The sequence below is a fragment of the Vitis vinifera genome, chromosome 1 (assembly GCF_030704535.1).
Source record: "Vitis vinifera cultivar Pinot Noir 40024 chromosome 1, ASM3070453v1".
Classification (NCBI taxonomy): domain Eukaryota; kingdom Viridiplantae; phylum Streptophyta; class Magnoliopsida; order Vitales; family Vitaceae; genus Vitis; species Vitis vinifera.
The window spans coordinates 27729149-27751370 of NC_081805.1; the positions used below are offsets into that span (position 1 = coordinate 27729149).

The 22222-nt window shown below is 38.3% G+C and overlaps 2 protein-coding genes across 2 annotated transcripts; one reads left to right on the forward strand and one right to left on the reverse strand.

The window, feature by feature from the left end:
* The first annotated feature begins 633 nt into the window (after nt 1-633).
* On the forward strand, nt 634-12466 carry LOC100260946 (DNA repair RAD52-like protein 2, chloroplastic). Its single transcript, XM_002269021.5, has 4 exons — nt 634-1314; nt 1450-1487; nt 3106-3197; nt 12089-12466. The coding sequence occupies exons 1-4, from the start codon at nt 950-952 to the stop codon at nt 12221-12223; spliced, it is 630 nt and encodes a 209-aa protein (XP_002269057.2). The 5' UTR covers nt 634-949; the 3' UTR covers nt 12224-12466.
* A 533-nt stretch (nt 12467-12999) lies between these two features.
* LOC100255874 (uncharacterized) lies at nt 13000-22203 on the reverse strand. The gene is made up of 10 exons (XM_010659488.3): nt 21695-22203; nt 19648-19717; nt 19148-19272; nt 18558-18666; nt 18426-18489; nt 18277-18332; nt 16972-17079; nt 15328-15477; nt 13688-13858; nt 13000-13579 (listed from the first exon to the last, which is right to left on the reverse strand). Exons 1-10 carry the CDS (start codon nt 21934-21936, stop codon nt 13346-13348), a joined length of 1329 nt encoding a protein of 442 aa, XP_010657790.1. The 5' UTR covers nt 21937-22203; the 3' UTR covers nt 13000-13345.
* Between the last annotated feature and the right edge of the window lie 19 nt (nt 22204-22222).

Here is a 22222-nt window from a genome sequence, read left to right on the forward strand (position 1 = left end):
GGGTTTTAATGCTTCTGTAAGGGCTGATGTGATGTTTTTCTTGATGATGGAATGCTGTTGTTGTGGGCGTGAACGTATGAGAGAGAGAACTGCCCTGCAAAATCAAGGGATACTCTACATAATTGGTGCCTACAAACTATTCCATAACACTGCATGACCTTTTGCTGAATTTTTGTGCCCAGAAAAGTTAATGAAAATTTAGAAATTCTAACACTATCGCTGGGGCTGGAATCAAGCTTTAAAATTGAATTACGACATGCCCTATGAATTATTTACGTGGTTTCCTTTAGATAGGTTAAAGAAAGAGGTTACACTCGGTTGACTTAAAAGATTGAGGGAGAAAAAAAAGCCCTAATACAAATAACATGGCTCCGAATTGGATGATGTGGGCTCAATCCAGCCAAACAAATGGATGGCAGTAGGGTTGCATTGCATCTCCCAATAAAGCAGTGGGTAGGTGAACCTGGAGGGGATGTGTTGGTTAGGTGGAGGCCGGAGGCGGAAGGCAGGCAAAGCTTAGTCTATTTACCTACCAGTATTTGTCCATGTTGGATACAAATCAAATGAAAAGTTGCTTGCCTAGGTCCAGAAAAATAATATATATATATATATATATATATGTAGAGCTAGCCGAGGAAGGTTCAACTGCCAACTGGCCACATTGCCCCTTAGAGTGCCCCTGACGGCAACGGGTCAAAGTGTCCCGGGTAATTCTAATAGCCCAATTGGTGAAGCGACTCAGCTAAGGGTTTGGTTTTAGGGTTGGTGATTCATGTCAATCCCCTCGGCCCCACCTACCCCGTGGACAGAAATTGCAATTACACGTATGCCCTTTCATGTTTTGTAGACCAAGCGAGTCTCCGGACACAGCAGCAGGGTGTTTGTGTTGCGTGTTTTTGTTAAGCTCCGATCCATTTGGTCGTCTTCCTCCTCCTCCTCCTCTGACTACATGGCATTCCACAACACCACTTCCCTCAACAAATCCATGTTGCCGGCAGCGGAGTCTGGCTTGAGGCCTTTATATTTCTCATCATCCTCCTCCTTTCGAAATGAGTTGCGAGTAGGAGGCATGGCTCGACCGATGCAGAGTAGCAGAGGTTGGGTGGGTGTATATGCCTTGGACCGTAACAAAAACAGTAGCAGCAGTAGCAGCAGCAGCGATGCTAAGAAGGGAGTGCCTAATTCGAATTACGTGGTGCCACTGGACATGTCCTCCTCCTGCATCACTCGTCCTCTCGTCGAGATTCTCAGAGACCTCAACAAGAGGATCCCTGATAACATCGTCAAACATGAGGATTCCCTCCCCATCCCCTGGTTCCTTCCCAATCTATACCTTTATTCCTTTTCTTTTATTATTTTCCTCTCTCTATCAAGCATTGAATTAGGAATTACCAGGGGTTCATACGGTTGATCTGATGAAACCTTGTGGTGATCTGGTGATTTGTGTAGGTACCATGCCAACCGGATGCTTAGCTTTTATGCCCCAGGTGCCACTCCTCTGCTCTCACTTCTGTGCTTTTTCATTCCTGATTTCCCATTCCTTCCCTTCATTATCCATTGCATGCCAATGCGTCCTACAAATAACAACATAAATAAATTCTGTTGGTGCATAATTTCTGAATATTCTCCCACACAAATTATATATATACATCATTTTGCTAAGAATTATATCCACCTTTTTCACACAAAATATTTGTAAACAAACAAACTTTTGAAATTGATTTTCAAACCTATGAATTTTATATTTCATGACAATTTACTCCTTCTCATTCACACATTTTGCTCAATAGATAATTTCATTTCTGTGTTCTTTTTTTCACATAAATTTTGAAGCATACAGATTTAAAGTATGTTTTAAAAGAGTTATTTAATGGTATGCATCAAATGGATTTTTACTTATTTACATCCTGTTTTTCTTTTTGTCTTGAGATAAATGCCAATAGTCTTTGAGTTTCCTCCTAGTTGGTAATCAAACACCAAGCACCTAAGGCAGTCGCATTTTTCCTTTATCCAAAAGGACAGTAGAATTAGATATGGAACTTCCTTAAGCTATTGGAAAAGTTTTAAGTCATACTTCCTTATCCTTGCTTCTTGATCCACTAGTACTACCAGTGGTCTTTGATTCTAGCAATGAGAATAGCTATTTTCAGTTTTATTGTTTCGTGGAATCCAGTGAGAAGACTAGGCATTCCAGCAACTTAATCTCATTTTCTGTTTTTACCATAGGAATCCCAACTTGATGCTTTTGTGATTCATATGCATTTGAGATCTTACTTGTTGCTTCATCATTAGCATGGCCTAAGTTAATCGTTGTGATTGTGAAACTTGAAATATGTCAAGTCTGTATTAATCATGCCACCTTTTTATTATTATTTAATTTTATCTTTGTTATTTTTGCTTTGTTAAATCTGAAACTCTTGGAACATGATTATATGCCCATCCATTGGAAAAAATTCCCTACATGTTAAATTTTTTTAGGAAAATAAAAACCAAAATGGAAAATTTGCCCCATCTAGAAAATATAAATTTAATTTTAAGAATAATGGTAACTAAATATTATTACCAAAAAAATAATATTTACCATTAATTACTAATAAAATATTAAAATTGAACTGAAATTAAAAAATAAATAAAATCTCATTTAATATTGGTACTTTTTTCTTGTTTATTCAATATTTTTCCTTTTTATACTCATTTTTTTATGATCCTACTTATTGGGCTTAACTAAATTATAAAAAGTAAAAAAGATCATTTAAGTCCCCATGAATAAGTCATGGATACGAGATTTCTAGATCTATTAGATATTAACATCTTTTTTGCAGGTTGGTGTAGTTTTTAAGTTGGTACTTCATAAGGGATCTTGGACTGTTTCCCATTCTATATAAGATCATTTAAGTCACCATGAATATGTTATGGAGACAAGATTTCTAAATCTATTAGATATTAACATCTTTTTGCAGGTTGGTGTAGTTTTTAACCATTTGTTGGTACTTCATAAGGGATCTTTGACTGTTTCCCATTCTATATAAGATCATTTAAATCCCCATGAATAAGTCATGGATACAAGATTTCTAGATCTATTAGATATTAACATCTTTTTTGCAGGTTGGTGTGGAGAAATACGTGATGTTATCTTCTCTGACAATGGAAGCGTGACTGTGGTATATCGTGTTACAGTACGAGGTTCTGATGGAGAGGTGTGGCTTTTCTTTTATGTAGTGTGGTCTTTCCTATCTAAATGTTTTTTTTTGCATTTGCCCATGGTTTAGCCAAATTGAAGACATTTAAATTTCACAATACATCTTAGGCTATCATATATTTTGTAGGACATAATAATGCCCGTTGAGTCTATGTTCTTGATTAGGTGGGTGGATTGGTGCAGGGGATAAGCAGTCCAAATTTTAAACAATATTATATCCCCAAACTGCATTTTCTTAAACCACAATTATTAGTTAACTAAATTCATTGGACCAATGGTATCCAAGATATATTAAACATAGAAAGAATGACCAATCACACAATAGACACAAGATATATGTGAAAAACCACCTACAAGATTTCAATCAAACCTTTGCAAATGTAAAAATCATAGGTCTCTACTAAATATGAGAGGAGTACATAATTTTATTTGGTTTGGAGGCTACCAACTCTTATGAGAATTATATTGACCAGTGCCTATACTTCTTGTTCACGTTTATGATGCAATACACCCTTGTGCTCCTTTGATGAGAACATAATCGCAAAACCTTTTAAGGGTAGGGTGTGTTCAATCTCTTAAAAAGCTTCTCTTGTTTGAATCATGTTCTGATGGTGTCATCAGCCTATAGATGTCAGCCCCTTGTCCTTGTTTGATTTCATAGATTGGTAGGGGACTCAGTGTTTTAGGGCCATCTGGGTGTTATTTTTCTCGCTTGCTTGTCTATCCCCCATGTGCATAGGTTGCGTCCCTTCTTTTGTTTGGCAATTTACTGATAAAATTTTCTGTCTATCCAAAAAAAAAAAATGTTTTCTGATTCGAGACCTTGACTGGAAGATGACTTGTGTTTATTCCTATTCAGTGGGGAAATGGGAATCTTGTCAAAGTTGGGTCCTTTAGTGTGCTCAAAGATCTATATGAAATGGAGACTGTTGGGACTAACTGGTTGATTGTAAAAAGAGGCTACTTGTGATTATGGATTGCAGCAACAGCATGAAGGGGTGTTGGATGTAGGATATAATAGACAGGTCATTGATTGGTTGGGGAAGCAGAAAAGGAACTAGTTTGGTCAACAGAAGGTTGACTGGGATGAGAGCTTCTAGAGGTTACTTCTGCCCAACATGAGGGTTGAGTTCTGTTTAGGGTTGATGATTCCTCTTCCATCTTTTTGTTAAAATTTAAATCAATGAAGTGTTGTTTCTTACGTGTGTGATAGACTGTTGATATAAAGGCCCACACTTTAACAATTGATACCCAAGAAACAATGCCTGCAGAGTGGGTTAACCATTTCAGTCACCATTGCCTTAGAAGATTTCTGATTATTGAAATCTTTCATAAGAAAGCTGAAAGGCCTCACCATTTCTAAGTTCTATTACCACAATCTTCTTAATTAAGTAATCATCATATCTCATTCATATAAATATGAAAAAAGGAATTGGTTTCAAAATCATCATCCTACTCATTTAAAGAGACGAATGTGTTCCATATCTATAATCTCTCTCTCCAATGATACCATTCTTGATTATCCTTCATTAACCATTCCAATTCATTTGGTTGCTCAAAGTATAGGTTGATTAAACAAAGGAATATCTCATGTTCCGGATTTGTTTTTATCTCTCCTCCCCCTTCTTGCTTTCTCTCTCTCTTTCTCTCTCTCTCTCTTGTTTATTTATTTAATTTGGTTTTTGTGGATTTTGAAATTAGATTGCTCAGTTGTTTTAAGATTTCCAAAGCTTGAATTCTTAAAGCAGGCCTTTATTTTGAAGGATGTGGTAGGGCTTGTCAGTATTTATTATAGCCATGTGTAAGCTAAGGGTTTTGAATATGGGATTTGATGAAATTCATTTGTTGTTTGTAGAGATGCCATGTGGCTGGATCATGTATATCATAGGCCAATAGCTGTTCCAATGGTGAGACTGCTATGGTTTGGTTGATGGTGTTGCTAGGGTTGGGGAAGACCAAAGAGAATGTGAGTTGAGTAGAGTGAAAAAGCAAAAATGCATTTTGGGGTAAGTTTTAACCTAGAACATGGCTCTAGATAGAATGGAATGGTGAAACATTATTCTGTAGACAACTACACAGTGGGGATATTCTCTAGTCAAGATAATATGGCACTTCATTGGAGATGAGATCTTCTCTTGTTTTTTATCATTCTTATACAACCCATTCTTGAACTTTGACTTCTGTTGAAACTTCATCAACCAGGAATCAGTGATCTCTCTTCTCTCATGCAATTTTTGAGCCATTGTCATACGTCTCCCATATTTCCTGTTGAGAGATTTTGGACTTAAGTTTCATCCGGCATGTTTTCCTAAAAGTCCTTTTTTCATGGCTCCCCTAAGAGCTTTTCTCCTGTTCTTTGTCCTTAGGCTACTGTCATATAGAATTTTAATGCTTCTTTTAATTTTAAAGCCTTTGCTTAGGTGGTAGCCAGTAAAAGGCTCAACTGTAGATTAGAAGACTTATTTTAGCCTGGTCAGAGTATTATGTCTTATCCTTTGGAGTGGATCATCTTTTTCTTCACTGTCTTGTTTCTTTGGGACCATGGTACAGGCTATTCTAGCTGGTATTCCTGGGGTTACCTATAATGTTCTGGAAAAAGAGTCTAGGGCAGAGTGCTGTGGTAGGGGCAATGCTTCCCTTCATCTGAGTGATTTGGCTGGAGAGGTACAATTGGATATTTGAGGACTAGTGCACAACTGTATGGGTGCTGTAGGCACCCTGCACTACCTTGCTCTTTTTGAGGGGAATTGCTCACAAAGGATTTCCAATGCATTCCTTTGAGTTTGATTATGCTAGATTGGAGAAAGGTGTGTAGCATTGGGAGGAATTGCTCACAAAGGATTTTGCTAGATTGGAGAAAGGTGTGTAGGGTTGGGGGGAATTGCTCACAATGGATTTCCAAGGCCTGCCAGTGAGTTTGATTACGCCAGATTGGGGAAAGGTGTGCAGGGATAGAGGAGAGAGGCCTGGTGGAGCTCAATATGGAAATCACATCCCTTGGGCCTTTGGGGAACTTGGGGCAAATGGGGATAGGGATCCACTAATTTTTTTTTTTTTTGGACAACTGAGAACCTTCCATGGTCAAGCCCCTCAAACTCTTCATGGGGACCTAAGCCAAAGGGGATTAAATGGGGACCTAAACCTCGAAGTGCTGATTGTGCCCGCAACAACCAGCACCAGATAAAATCCAGGGCAGTCAACAAGCAGGAATCAAACCCAGAATGGTGCGCCTCTACCACACATCCCTGTATTTGCCTGAACCAATTGGGGACTGTCACAGGCAGGTATAGGGGTCCATTATGAAAACTAGATTAGAGCTTTTGTCTAGCTAGGTTGTTTTCAAGCTTTTGTCATGCCAGGTTGTTTTCGTTTAGGCTATGATGCATATGGCAGGGGGGGTTAGTTTTTTGGGATACTAGAGTTTTAGAGCTGATTGAAATGGAAATTGGGAATTTTTCGGTTTCCTGTTGTTTTAAAAATGTGGAGGCTGGCTTCTGTTGGGTCTTTACAGGGGTGTATGACCCTGTTGTTGGGAGGTTTAGGGAAGATTTCTGGGAGGAGTTGGGGACAATCAGGGGATTGTGGCAGGACCCGTGGTGCTTAGGAGGTGATTTTAATGTTATTAGATTTTTGGGAGAAAGGAACAGTATTTCAAGACTGTCTTCAGCAATGAGAAGATTTTCAGAGATCATTGAGGATTTGGAATTAAGGGATCTTCCTTTGCAGGGGGGGTCTTTCACGTGGAGGGGTGGGTTGAACAACCAGATTCAGTCAAGGTTGGACAGATTTATAGTTTCAGAGGATTGGGAGTGTTATTTCAGTGGGGTAGTTCAAAGTCTTTTACCCAGAATTGTTTCTGACCACTGCCCAATTTTGTTGGACTGTGGAGGAACGAGGAAGGGGCCTTCCCCCTTCAGGTTTGAGAATATGTGGCTGAAGGAAGAAGGTTTTAAGGATTTGCTAAGGAATTGGTGGGTGGGCTTCCAATTCAGAGGTTCCTTCAGTTTCACGTTGTCTGAAAAGCTGAAAGCGCTTAAGACCTGCTTGAAGATTTGGAATTGAGAAGTGTTTGGTAATGTGACTGCTAGAAAAGAATCAGCTTTAAAGCAGATGATGTTTTGGGATTCAATAGAAGGGGATAGGGTGTTGACTGCTGAAGAGCAAACTCTAGAAAGCAGGCTTTGGAGGAGTATAAGACGTGGGTGATAATGGAAGAGACATCATGGAGGCAAAAGTCTAGAGAGTTATGGCTGAGGGAGGGTGACAAAAACACTGGCTATTTTCATAAAATGGCCAATGCTCATAAGAGGGTCAACTCCCTGGTGAAGATCAAGATAAATGGGGCGTGGGTATTAGAAGAACGTGACATCAAGGAGGGTGTGGTTCAGGCTTTCCACTCTCTGTTGTCGGAAACAGATGAGTGGAGGCCCAGATGCAATGGGCTGCAGGTTAGGGTTCTGGAAGGGGAAGATGCAGCTTTGTTAGAGGCTCCTTTTTCCGAGGAAGAGGTGTTTGGTGCTCTCTCGGATCTCAATAGGCATAAAGCTCCTGGTCCTGATGGTTTCACAATGGCGTTTTGGCAATTCAGTTGGGGCTTTCTGAAGGAGGAACCAATGGGGTTCTTCTAGGACTTTCATGATCAGGGCAAGTTCGTCAAGAGCATTAATGCCTCTTTTATGGTTTTAACTCCTAAGAAAGGAGGAGCTGAAGACCTCAAGGACTTTAGGCCTATAAGCTTGGTGGGAAGTCTTTATAAGTTGTTAGCAAAGGTGTTAGCTAATAGGCTTAAAAAGGTGATGGGTAAGTTAGTGTCCAAGTCCCAAAATGCATTTGTGGAGGGAAGACAAATCCTGGATGCCTCGTTGATTGCGAATGAGGCGATTCATTCGATGCAGAAAAGTGGGGGATGTGACATCCTTTGTAAGCTGGATATTGAGAAGGCATATGACCATGTGAATTGGAGTTTTCTTCTTTGGTTGATGGAAATGATGGGTTTTGGAGCCAAGTGGATCAGCTGGATTCAGTGGTGTATTGGGACTGTTAGTTTCTCCGTCCTTATTAATGGAATTTCCTCAGGATTCTTCCAAAGTTTTAGGGGTTTGAGACACGGGGATCCCCTATCCCCCTATCTGTTCGTGATTGTCATGGAGGCCCTTAGTTGCTTGTTGAAAAGAGCAAAGGAGGGGGGGGGGGGGGTTTGCTGGGATGGCAGCTCAGTGGTAGAGGAGGTGTGGGAGTGGAGATCACTCATTTGCTGTTCGCAGATGACACTTTAGTTTTTTGTGAGCCTTCCATTGATCAGGTGTCCTACTTGAGTTGGCTTCTTATGTGGTTCGAAGCCATGTCAGGGTTGAAGGTGAACTTGGACAAAAGTGAGATTATCGTAGTGGGAAGAGTGGAGAATGTAGAGGAGGTGGCCCTTGAGTTTGGTTGCAAGGTTAGCAAGCTCCCTTCTTATTTGGGTCTTCCTTTGGGGGCTCGTTTCAAGGAGGTGGCAACTTGGGACGGAGTTGAGGAAAGGTTGAGGAAGAGGCTTTCTCTTTGGAAAAGGCAGTATATCTATAAGGGGGGCAGAATGACCTTGATCCGGAGCACTTTGTCCAGCATGCCTATCTACTGTATGTCCCTGTTTCAGATGCCAAGGAGCGTGAGTTTGAGATTGTAGCGGATCCAAAGGGACTTTCTTTGGGGTGGTGGGGCCTTGGAAAGGAAGCCTCATTTAGTGGAATGGTTTATTGTTTGCTCAGATAAACGAAAGGGTGGATTGGGTGCGAGGAACTTGGCGTTGCTAAATAAGGCTCTCCTATGTAAGTGGAGTTGGCGTTTTGCGGTGGAAAGAGAAGCTTTATGGAGGCAAGTTATAAGTGCAAAGTATGGGGAAGAAGAGGGTGGTTGGAGGTCCTGTGTTGTGAGAGGTAGTTATGGGGTTGGTTTGTGGAAAGCGATTAGGAGAGGTTGGGATGTGTTAGGTGACAATTTGGTTTATTCTATGGGAAATGGTAGGAGGGTTAGATTTTGGAAGGACAAGTGGTGTGGAGATGATCTGTTGTGTACTTCTTTTCCTTCCTTATTTGCTATATCCTTGGATAAGGAGGCTTGGGTGGCGGATGTGTGGAGCCATTCTGGAGGGGGAGTGTGGGCTCCTAGGTTCTCTAGGTGGATTAATGATTGGGAAGTGATCGAGGTGGAGTGCCTTCTTTTAAGGTTGCAAGGGAGGAGGGTTTATAGTGATGTGGAAGATCAAGTAAATTGGACTAAGGCAAAGGATGGAAGATTTTCAGTTAAGTCTCTTTACAAGGCGTTGGAACCGGAAAGACGTGAAGAATTTCCTGCAAGCGTTATTTGGAATTCTTTGGTGCCTCCGAGGGTGAGTTTTTTTGCTTGGGAGGCTACGTGGAAAAAGACCTTAACCTTGGATCGTATTCAGAAAAGAGGGTTCTCCTTGACTAATAGATGTTATTTGTGTCTGACAGAGGAAGAGTCTATTGATCACATTCTCCTGCATTGTGGGTTGGCTAGAAGTTTATGGAGCTTACTTTTTTCCCTTTTTGGGGTTTCGTGGGTGCTCCCCTCTTCAATTAGAGAGACGTTATTGGGGTGGTTAGGGCCTTGTGTGGGAAAGGAAAGGAAGAAAGTGTGGCTTTCAGCTCCCTTGTGCCTTTTTTGGATTGTTTGGAAGGAAAGAAACAGTAGGGCGTTCGAAAATGAAGAGCAATTGATTCATGGGTGTAAATCGGTTTTACTTTGTAATATGTAGGCGTGGACTAGGGGTTTTTTTGGTTTTGGTCCCCCCTCTGTTGTAGATTTTGTTGATTGGTTAGGCCCTGGTTAAAGGTTTTTTCCCTCTCTTTTGTATACCTCCTGTATACGCTGGGGTGCTTCCTTGAAGTGCCTCTTTTTTCTTAATATATTTCTCTTTGTTCATCAAAAAAAAAATGTTGCATGGGTTCTAGTTTCGGGGATGATTTTGTGTCTAGGTGTTTGATCCTTCACATCACAAATATTAGTATACAAGGACTTAGCCAAAAGGATCTCATTAACTAGTGTGGATACTTGGATACAACATGATAAAAGGAAAAAATAAAACATAAAAATCAATTAAAAAGCAAATGTATCTTTGATAAGAACTCCCTATCTTTTATCTTTTATCTTTTATCCATATCCTTATCCTTTTTTTTAATCCATGTATGTTCTTATAAAAATTCACAGTTTTGCAAACTCTTTCTTTTTAAAAAAAAAATGTGATATCTACTAAAGAAGTTGAAAATAATAAATAAAATAACCAATTCAAATCACCAGCCATACATGAAAAAAGAAAAATAGAAGTCACACATGTCATGTTGGGTGAAGTTAGGAAGTCCAGGTATCATAGGGTTTAGTCATAGAAGCATAGATACTTTTACCTTTACTAACAGGTTTGACGAAGATGACATCGCTGTGCAATAATGTTTGAAATTTTTTTTTTGTTAGCTTTGGATGTGGTAGGTAGGCATGTGTTGTATTTTATTGTTTTTTCCCTTTTTCTTTTGCCTTAGCATGCCTTGTATACTTCCTTTGAACTAGGTTCTGCCCCCCCTTTGTTAGTTGCCGTTTCTTATTTGCCCAAAAAATGGAGGCTTCTGGTATTTTTTTCACTTGGATTTCTGGAGCAGGTCAATCAGGTGATGGATGAGTTAGTTAAGGGTGGAGTCTCACCACAGGAAGTTTTATTAGGGATATTTTGGCCTCTCGAGCTACTTCTTTTAGGATCCCTTAGATTCCCTGGTTACAGTTTTTCCCATGTTCTTATTCTTTCTTTCCTTTTTCCATTTTTTTTTTGGGTTTGAAGGGTAGCTGTTTTTTCTTGTGCTTTTTGCACTATAACTGAAGGTTTTGTTTCCTATCAAAAAGAGGATGAGATCTCTCATTATTTTAGTTAGGTTTTCTCAATCAATATGTGTCTGCAATCATGTTTATGATTAAAATTTGAGTAGAGACAGCTTTATATATATATATATATTTTAGCATCAATTTATTCAATCATTAGGAGACTATGACCTGGAGAATATGGTAAGTACATATGCTCAAATTTATTGAAGAAAATACGAGAAGTAGGTGGAACTGTAGTTTTGGGTTTTGGAAAAGGAGCAGTAGTTACAAGTGTTGTTTTGGACACAAGTTCCTCGATTCAAAGCAAGTTATTACATGGATGATGCACAAACACATAATGTTCAGGGCTGTTGGATTTGAAGTTAATAGAAACTTCATTTTTCATGACATTTCTGGGTAGGGAATGCCTTAAAATTACTGGATGATCTGTAACTGTAGTGAGTCAGCATGAAATTGGGAAATTGAAGTCAACTAGTCTCTTGCAATGGAGTTATATTTGTTCAACTTTTCAGATTAATATGGGGAGTGAGTTGTGACATGAAGATCGGAATAATCATGAAAGAAGAAAATTTGTCATTCTTTGTTTGGCATTTCATTATGGCTGTGTTTGGTTCACGGAAAGTCTCAAGGAAAGAAATAAACATTAAGGAGAATTGTTGTCATGTTTGGTTTCATTATAGAAAATACAAAGAAAATAAAATATAATTAAAATTAGTTAGAAATGAATGCATTTCAAAATTATTTATTCTTTATACAATGGAAGAAAATAACTGAAATTAGTTTGAAGAAGTATATAAAAATAATTTATTGACTTTAAATCTATTTTTTATTTTCTTTTAACTGTTTTTTTCATTCTACTTTTCCTCTCAATTTTCTTTCCCTCACATTTTCCCTCAATTTTTTCGAGAACCAAACTTAGCCTACAAATATCCAAATCGCCTCTTAATCTGAATGGGAATAAAACATCTATGCTTCTAATAGTCCTAACCTGTAAATTTTGTTCCAACATATTTGATGCAGGCACACCGTGAATCAACTGGAACAGTATTACCAACTGATGGACATGTAGATCCAGTGGCTGCTGCAGAGGAGATAGCTTTCTGCCGAGCATGTGCAAGGTTTGGCCTTGGCTTGTACCTGTATCACGAGGAATAGATGTGGAAGGCTGGAACAGTGCTTGAGTTTCCTGTTTTTTACTTTGTCGAGAAATTGGATTATAGTTACAATTTTCTCTTTCAGTTAATGTAAATACGTAATAGATGGGAAGTGGTCATCTGAGTATTTTCAGCTTTTCTGGGTTGGGATCATGGAAAGCCAAATATTGCCATTGTGGTGCTGTATCTTTTTAATAGCTTAAAGGCATATTGCGTTTATATAAATTGAGAGGTTGCTAATGAACGTGATGAAGCAAAACTGCATTCACCTGTTTCCCCTCTAAAGAAGTGAATTGATATTGATCATGATGCAGACTGGCCTAGCAGCCATTTGATTGCTAAAAAATCAAACTGGTGCCTCACCTAAAGAAATGGGCATATTGGTAGATGAAACAGAGTGGCATGTGCAAAAGAGTAAGAATGCTCTTGTTTGACCACTTTCACATAAATTGCACGCTTCTTTTCTGAAGAAAGCTATCTTGTACCACTTCTTTTGGGTTTCTCATATGATCATATGCTTCCACTCCCTATCACCATGGCTAACGGCACAATTTTTTCTTAGGAGAAGTAACTGTATAATCTCTAGTGATGCTCTTTGAGAATGTGCATTTTGGAGGCTGATTCAATATTTTCCATGAGCCTCTATCCAGAAGGCATGACATAAAAGAGAGCCAGGATGCGAGGGGAAACCAGTCTTAGAATAAGTCTAGTCCACAGAAATTGATTTCATTTCACATCCTCATTCTCAGGCAGATCAAACCTATTTAGCTTTCTGTGTAAACCAAAACGGAATAATCACATTTCCATGGACCCCTTATAAAGTGAAATAACTCTGACCATTAGGCAAGGATGGCCATGTTTCTACAAGAATATAGCAACTCTATTTTGATGTTAATACCTGTGTGCCTGTTTCTCTTACAACATTGTCTTTAACAGAAAGATAAATGTACACTACCTGCAAATTGCAGAAATCTATATTTGCTGAAGCACTGCAATTGGACAGACCTTAAAATGTATTGTAAACCATGAACATATAGACAGCCACATCACAGCAGTCTTGTGTCCATAATGTATCAGACTAATCTTTGCATGGATGAAAAGCCAGTTGAATTTTTCCAAACTATCAATGCCTCAGAAGTTTCGGACCTGTGTTTGAAGCCAACCAAGATGTGATCACATCCACAAGCATGTCCAGGTCCTTTGAATTTTCTGCCCTAAGGATCTTTGAGTCTACACCTAATGTGTTGCCTACTTCTTTGGCAACTGTTTCCCAAGGAGTCCCAATGGTCAGGTTAGCCAAAAACTCACCTCCACGATTTACTGCATCAGCCATTGCTGGGGGAACATCTGGGAGAGCCTGCATGAAGGAAATTTATTTCAGATTGCATCTCTTTTGCTCAGAGATTCAGAAACATATCTGCAGACATCAGAGAAATATTTAAAAAAATTTAGGCACAAAATTTACCTGTTGCAATGGAAGACCATGATCCCCAGGGAGCAAACGAATTGACATATCCAGCAGTGAACTAATGGCAGAATCTGAAGCAAGAACCTGTGCTAGTGTTGAAGTTTCATCAATTGTATCATCTTTGAACTTTATCAGAAGATTCCTGGAAACTCCATAGTATGATTTTATCTGAAGAATTACCAGGTACCAATTAATGGAGAACTTAAATGAAAATGTTTTTAGAAACAAAATTGCATGGTATGAAAGTGAGTTACAGTTTATAATACTAATTATGTACTGGCCTGGTTATTTATCAAAGTTGACAATTTAATCAATTAAGAAACATGTCCTGGCAAGGATGAGAAAGCATTAATTGTCTGGCACTATCTATCTCTCAATGAAAACTGGAAATACAGAAATCCACTAAACCAATTAACATTAACTTGGATCAACTTTTCTTTCATTGGATTCTAAAGGCTGATCGCCAAAAACTGGTTTAAATGAAAATTCAAACCCAGACAGGAAGCATTGATATATTAAGCAGCATAGATGTGACACATTGTGAAAGGTAATGCTCTATGCTAGCTTACGTCTTTAGCAGGAGATGAACATTGAAAATTATGCTCCATGTTAAACTAAGTGCATCCCTTTGCATTGTCTATGTTGATCAAGTGAGTCACTGTACGCAATGCGCCCATATAAGAACATATGCAAGGAAACAAATGGAATAGGTTTCATAACAGGTCTTACATTTTTCTGAAATTAAATAGAATAAGAAGTGAAATAAGCGAAAGAGAGAGATGGGGCAAGAGAGAGAGAGAGAGAGAGAGACATATTACATTTCTCTTAAATTAATATAATAAGAAGCAAGGGAACTGAAGGGAAAGGGAGGGAGGAAGAGAAAAGAATAGGTTTTACAAGAGGAAGAGAGGAGGGAGGGACGGAGAGACGTACAAAACTGCCACTGCACATAGAATACCATGAAAACTCCTACTTGTCACTCTTTGGCTAAGACATCAGCAAATTGTTCTACCAAACCTTAGGTGAAGACATCAGCAAGTTGCTCTGCAGTTGGTGGGTGGAAAAGGAATACAAGAGACCAAAATTTTGCTTCTTGATGAAATAGCAATCCACCTTTATATGTTTCTTTCTGTTATTATTCATGCAATAAAAACAAACATTATTTTAGAATTCTCTTGTGGATTTCTACATTTTTTCCTTCCTTGCTGTTGCATCATAATTTTAGGGCAATCAATGACATTAGGGTGAGTACAAAACATCAAATTAGAAATTTTAAAACTGAGGAACTCATCAGCTGCATGGCTCTTCATGAAGGAGGTTTTAGGTGCATCATGTTGTATCCAACTCCAAAACTTGTTGCCATCACATCTAATTTGTTTGTACCAAGACATGCACTCATGCCACAGGGTGGGGAGGGTGATACAGTTCTTGAGTTGAATTCAGATAAATCATATTGGCAATCAAGTTCTACAACTCGACAAAATAACTTAAATTGTCCATATATTATTAGCTCATTCCAGCAAAGCATTAAAATTGTAAATGAAAAGAAAAGCATGTAGTGATGAAGGGAAAAAAACCATATCCATGTGTACTGAGGGAATTAAATAAATCAAACAATAGCTAGAGGTTTTACATACTAGCCGACGAGTTTCTTCAGGTTTTGGAGCAAAATCTTCTCTTCCCTTGACCAAGTCCATGTACAATGGAGGAAGTTGCTCCACCAGAGGAATAACTTGCTTCATTATGGGAGGGCTAAGGTTCTCTAATTGCTTCAAAGTCATCTCTGCCTGAAAGTGTTCATAAGAAAGAAATCAGTTACCTGTTTTAGTAATTCATTGAAAGAGAGTATTAGGTACGTATGGTGCATGAACTCCAGCATCTGGGATATGTCAAAAAAAAGAAACAATGTTACAGCATCTCACCTTAAGAATTTGAGGACAAGAGCATATGACTCTGATGTGATGGTTCAAAACAAATAACAAATGCAAAAGTAAACTGGGATCGAGAGAGAGAGAGTCCTTCTATACCTCCAAGGAGGTGGAGTCTGTTATCATATTAGAAGCCCCATCAGAGAGGATAGTCCAGATCAGATGTCATTATTTTTCTCATATCTAGTTTCCCCCCTTTGAAAACTAATCAAAATGTGTTTGCATGCATGCAGTATAGTCCAGCTAGACCCTTTCCTTATCACGGGACAACTCCATGTTAAACCCAGACGCCAGCAAGTCTAGCAGATCAAAAATTGAACCAGAATGTAGCTGAATTTCAAGTCAAGAAGTTGATTTGACTTATAGTAGCTGGATTCATAAAAGAAGTCAAGTTTCTGATCTGGATGGCAGATATAGTATTGGTGCTGAGAGAAATCAAAAGTGGCAAATTCGATGAATTACATGGACCTGAACAAGGTGAGCCTTGGCAACAACATTCCACTACCACAAATAGACTGATTGATTCACTCCACAACCAAGTATCCACAGCTCTCATTCTTGGATGCTTCCGTTAGATATAACAAATGCCAATGTACTCAAATGTCCAAAGAGACTGCTATTATCATTGAAAGAGGCTATATTGCCACATAGTCATGCCTTGGTTCTAGAAAACATAGGCATCACTTACTAATGGCTGGTAAACCAAATGCAGACCAACTATTGAGGTTGACATAGATTATATGTTGGGGAAGAATAGGATCCATGCCCAGAACTACCAAGAATTACAAGCTTTTGATATTCTAAAGGAATTATATATGAAGCTTAGCCTTGAGAAGTGCATTTCCAGTGTTGTCAGAGGCAAATTCCCTGGCTACCTGGTAACTTAATGAGTAATTAAGGTGAATCCAGGGCAGAAATGGAATTTGATAGAGATGCTTCCCTTTAGAAGCATGAAAGACGTGCAAAGGTTGACAGGTCAGATTGCAACATAAACTGCTTCATATGGTAATGCACCAATCAATGTCTTCCCTTCTTCAAGCTAATATGAAATGGGAAGTTGGAATGGATAGACGAATACATGAAAGCTTTTCAACAACTGAAGGAATATATACAACAGATCAATCAACTTGTTTCAATTAGAGAGGACTATTTATTCTTTCATCCTACCATTTCCCTTTTCTTTTTCTTTTCTTTTAATTTTTTTAACATGTAATTATAATTAATCATCATTATATGTATCATAGTTATAGAAATAATAATTGACAAAATGCATGCTTCAAGTGGCTTGACCAAATAATTTAAAAGGAATGATCTGCAACAATCTCAATAAGATGCAGGGACCTAGATTCTCACCCCAAGGCGAACTGTAGGTGATGATGCAATTTGCGATAGAAGTGGTCCAATACTTTGGGCCATTGGGACAAGAACAGGTGAGAATAGTGGAATAGCTAGGCTTGCCTCCTGCAAAATTAGAAATATAAGATAAAACCAAGTTAATCTCAAAACACTTCCAATTGCAACAAAAGGTAAGAAAGATATAAACCAAATAACTGTTATTAGCTTAGGGCATACATGGCTTTCAAAAGGCAAACTGAAAAGGATGGATGTGTAGCCTTGCAACAAAGAATAGTTACAAAAACAGTAATGTAATAGGATAAAACATTTCTTATGGTCCAAGTAAACTCACAATAATACAAGTGAAAGAATAAATAAGATAAAACATCTCTTATGGTCCAAATACACTCGCAATATAGCCCAATAAAATTGTCTCCTTTTGGAGAGCAAATAAAAATAAAGAAAGACTAAGCGTCCCCCAGGAGAGTTAAAAGGGGAGAAAACAAGTTCAGACAAATTGCTAGCCAATATAAATCAAACATATAAAGGAAATGTCAGTGTTACCTGTTGTGGGCATTTATGTTCATGGAATGATAGGATATGGAAATTCAACAGTGAAACCCTACATATGCACTCAATAATGGACCTATGAACACCTCTTATGGGTCCTTAGATATGAAAGAGACCCATCATATTGTGGTTCCTGTTGCAATTAAACCATTTCAGGGGGACACTTTAGTCCAAAGCACCTAAGGTTGCCAAGTACACAATCATTAATGAACTATTGTGATTACATTAATCTAAGGAAAACATTTCCATCACAAGAAAGTATTGATGCCAAGCTCCAAGAAATACTCGCACAAAAAACAGGCTCTGATAAGCTCCTATTGGAATTAACAGATAAAGCTAAGGGCATTTTTTTGTGGGAAAGACTGGAGCATTCATTCCCAAATCCTTCTGTTTTATAGAGCATAGAAAGTGATATATATAAGAATCTGATTCCTAATTCAGATTTCCTTATGGACACTGTTTTGGCATTCACATGAGTGTCAAAATTCATTAGTGTTGATGTCAACCTCCATATAAAATCACCAAAATACACCTCCAAATAAAATTTCAGCTTTCTTTGAATTTTAGAGGTTAACCATGTGCATTCAACCATATCCAAGAAGCTAATGCATCCTCCAAATACTTCCAGCTGAAACTCTAAACAGGAAGGTTAATTGTCCATCTATACAAAGCCTAATTTACAGTCAAAAGTTTGAGTTGCTTAAGTGTTATATATCCAAACAAAAAAACATAAGATTTCCAGTAGCTGGGTACCTTGTTATTGAATGCCATTAATACATTTCCACTTCTTTGCACAGCATACCTTGATCCTGATCAACGGTATACAAACAATCAAATGACTTGAGGCAAACCAAATCTGTTGCTCCCAACAAGCAATACAATGTAGGAACAGCTTGGATTACCAATCAGAAGGTGGATAACAGATCCCAGAGAATGCCCAATGCCAAAAGTAGGAAGATCCTGTACCTGTGTAATGAAGCATCTTTAGTTATAGACAAAAAATACACGTCCTGCAGTTTATAAAGTAAACTTACTGTTTCTTGTAGAAATCGAAGACACCTATCAAATTTGAACTGCACTTCATCTGCTATGAAGAAGTGATCAAATCCACTAGCATATGGTGTGGCAATCACCAGAATGCCCCTGGATTAAAGAAGAGGATTAGTCATTCATTTCCTTGATTCCCAGTAAGGGACAGTTCTACTAGAATCCACCAGCTGTAGGTTGTTGACAGACAGACAAGAATGGATCATTAAAATACCAAATCCAACTTCTAACCCAAAAGGAGAGGCATAATGAACCAGATCTAAAGAAATATGCTCAAGCAGAATATTTCAGCCCACTATAAAGTTGGTAAATAACTTTTAACCTAGAACAAATAGCCATAATGAACTAGAGCTGAAAGAAATAAACTTAAGCAGAAGATTTCAGCTCACTATCAAAATTTTTGCCAACAAAAGATGGAACTCTGCAGTAGATTGCTAGTGGTGAACTAAATGTATTAGAAATTTAAATAAAGAGAAGCATCTACTCCACAGCAGCTCCTCATGGACTTTGTCAAAGAAATTTACCAACCACACACATGAGTGCTTAATTGTTGATGAGCAAGTATAGTGCCTCCCACCTTTCAGAGAGGCGCTCAAGAAACAAACGGTAGGTAAGCTGAGGGGCAGCTCCAACAAATATACCACCAACAAAGTGTACAACTGACCGTGGCTTTGAGTTTTTTGGTTTCAGAACCCATGCTCCCTGAGATGGTAAAATAAAAAAACCTGATTAATAGAGTAATAGAAGATAGATATCCATTTTTTTTTTAAAAAAAAAGAAGCCACTCATATCATTGCTGCCTACCATAATAATGCCAGATCTTTTGTTTTAGGAGCACTCTACTAATTATTTAGTTGAATTCACCAAGAGTGAACTCTTTGTGAGTAGAAATATTGAAAGAACTTATTAGAACAGCAACAAAACAGTCCAAATAAAATTGATGAGAATCCATTTGAAAAAGGATAAATAGAATTTGACAAGAAACATCTATAATGCCAATAAAAAACATTTGATTGATTACAACACGTACACAAACTAGACTGTGTATCTATTTTCCAAAACTACATCAGAGGATACCTCAACTTCACTCCAGTCACTTGAACCACCCCAAGCATCTTGAGATTGCTTAACAGTCTCAGTAAGCAATCTGCAAAAAAAGAATAAGGAAAGCATCATTATTTCTGATTTTCACTTCCAGCAAGATTTATATAGAAGGGGTATTCCATCTAACAGATCAACTGCTTCAAATCCTAACTTGTGGATAGATAAATAAAACAGGCTTTCAACCAAAAAGCAAAATAATTAAAAGTGAAAACATACGATACCTTTGCTCTTGAGTGATTATATCCATTGCCAAATTCTCAATTTCTCAAATTATCCAAATTTAAACCATATTAGGAACCACATTAATTGTTCATGTGGAAGTGTCCAAATGTACCAATCATAGAATGTATTTATTAAAAGATATCTTTACATGTTGCATAAATAATCAATAAATTTAACAATATTGTGAACATTTGTATAATAACAAAAGCCACATCCCATATGACTGTTGAAATCAGGTTGAAGTCAGACACTACAGAAGCTTAGTACACCAAAGACACAATCTCAAAAGGTGCAGAATCAGTAAACTCGACCCGGAAACAGATCAGTTTTTCCTAAATTATTCATTTGCATATCTATCATAAATACTTCTGGAAACTTAGTAACTTTAGAGGATGGAGATAATCACTTTTCTAAAGAAGAGCATCCGAAGTGAAAAAAGAGTTAAAGAAGGTGAAAATGGGAAAGATTGCTTAGCCATGACTTGGGCTTGAAACTGTGAGGATATTTAAAAGTAATCCTGGTTGACTTGTAATTGTTCAACAAGCTCTTGAAGATTAAGAAAAAGTGTGATGAATTAAGTAAAAACACTATGGCAGCCTTTCATGAGAACATAAGTGATATTCACTGTTGTGCCATCTACTGTGGCATCAACTTATGATTCATAATATGAGACCTCGGGAAAGAGAGTGAATAAGAAATGATGAGTATCAGAAAAGCAAAGCAATTTGATTTTAAGAAATCAATCTTGGATGCTATTTTCTTCCTTTAGAAAAAAAAACGTGATAGGATCTTGGGGAGATAAAATTGAAATTTTTAGAAAAGACGTGTAAAATGAAGTAATAACTAGCAGAAAAACATCTGGAAGTACAAAAATGGAGGGCATTGAGCCCTTATCTCTCTTTCACATTCATTGTGGATGAACTCTTAATAGGCATATTCAGGAGGAGAAGCAGTGATCTAAATTGTTGACAATACAGTTTTAGCTGTTGAAATTAGAGGACCTAATTCTAAATTAAGACTGTGAGTAGATTTGCTTTAAAATAAAAGGGTTTTAGGTTTAAAGCCTAGAGAGATGGCAATCGTGCTTTGATGAGCAAACTATTACTGCAATGTCAGGAGGAAATGGTTTAATTAGACATAAACAGGAAAAAGGATCTACACGGTAGACGTGTTTGGCAAGTAAGCACGTTGCTGAGCTGATAGGTTCTTATTCAATTGGCTACGGATGATAGATATAACATTCTTCCAGGAAAGTAAGACATCACTCTTCCCTGACTTGCTTGCTTAAAGTGTTCAAGAAGCCTTGTTACCACAGCTTCTTGCCAAAGCTGGAACCAAATGCTTTGGACCAGTCCGGAGTGCTGGACCACAGTTGAGATGAAGGGCTCCTATAAGGAAGGAAGCCTTAATCCACTGAGAGACGGATGACAAGTCCGTGAAGTCCTAAGGAGATTGTGGATAAGATCAAAATCCACAGCTGTTTAATTACAACAAAATTGGAGCATGGAAGGACCAAGTTAAGATAATTTTAGCAGAGAAACCCCTCCATCTTTTAGCCAAACTGGACATGGATGGTATCAGGCCTTTGTGCAGGTGATTGACGAGAAGGAGAAATTTGAGTTGGAGGTCATTCATAAGGCGTATGATGAAATGGATTATTGGAATACCATATCACCCACTAGCGGACTGTAGAGTGAATTTTGTTGTTGGAACGCAATCTGATGACTAGCTAGCTATTCCTTATTTAAACTAGGAGTTTGGATTTGAAAGTTGTGAAAGAAGATGATTTTGCACAAACCTTTCAATTTGACTGTAAACTTGAATGCCTGTTGTCTCTGATTGTTTCTTGCCGCTATCGTCAGAGTTGCAATAAATTCTGTTTTGGAATAGAGAAATAGGTGTCCAACCAGCAGGGCGATTGCTGACCGAGTGAAAGCGGTGATGAAAATCAGAAAAGCTGGTGCGATTGTGAAGAGGATTTAGATGCGGCTGGTATCGGGGAGCAAGGTGCGGAAGCGGTGTCCATAACCAACTGCCCATCCCCCTGCGAAGAAGCTTTCTCGATTAGAATTGTCCAGTGAGGAGCGAGGAGCAGGAGGGCTTTCTTTGGGGGCTCCCACACGCTACTTCCCGTCCTAGGATTAAAGTCCGCTTGGTCTTGGGCACCACGCCATTCCTTCGTCATTCTAATCCATTGGGAGTGTTGGGTCAGCCTTTAAGTTTTGGGTTTTGTCTTTTTTTTTTTTGGGGTTGGCTTTTATTAATAAAGCCGGTTTCTTTGTCTTGAAAATTTGCGGGTAAACTGTTATGTTATTTAATTCACTGC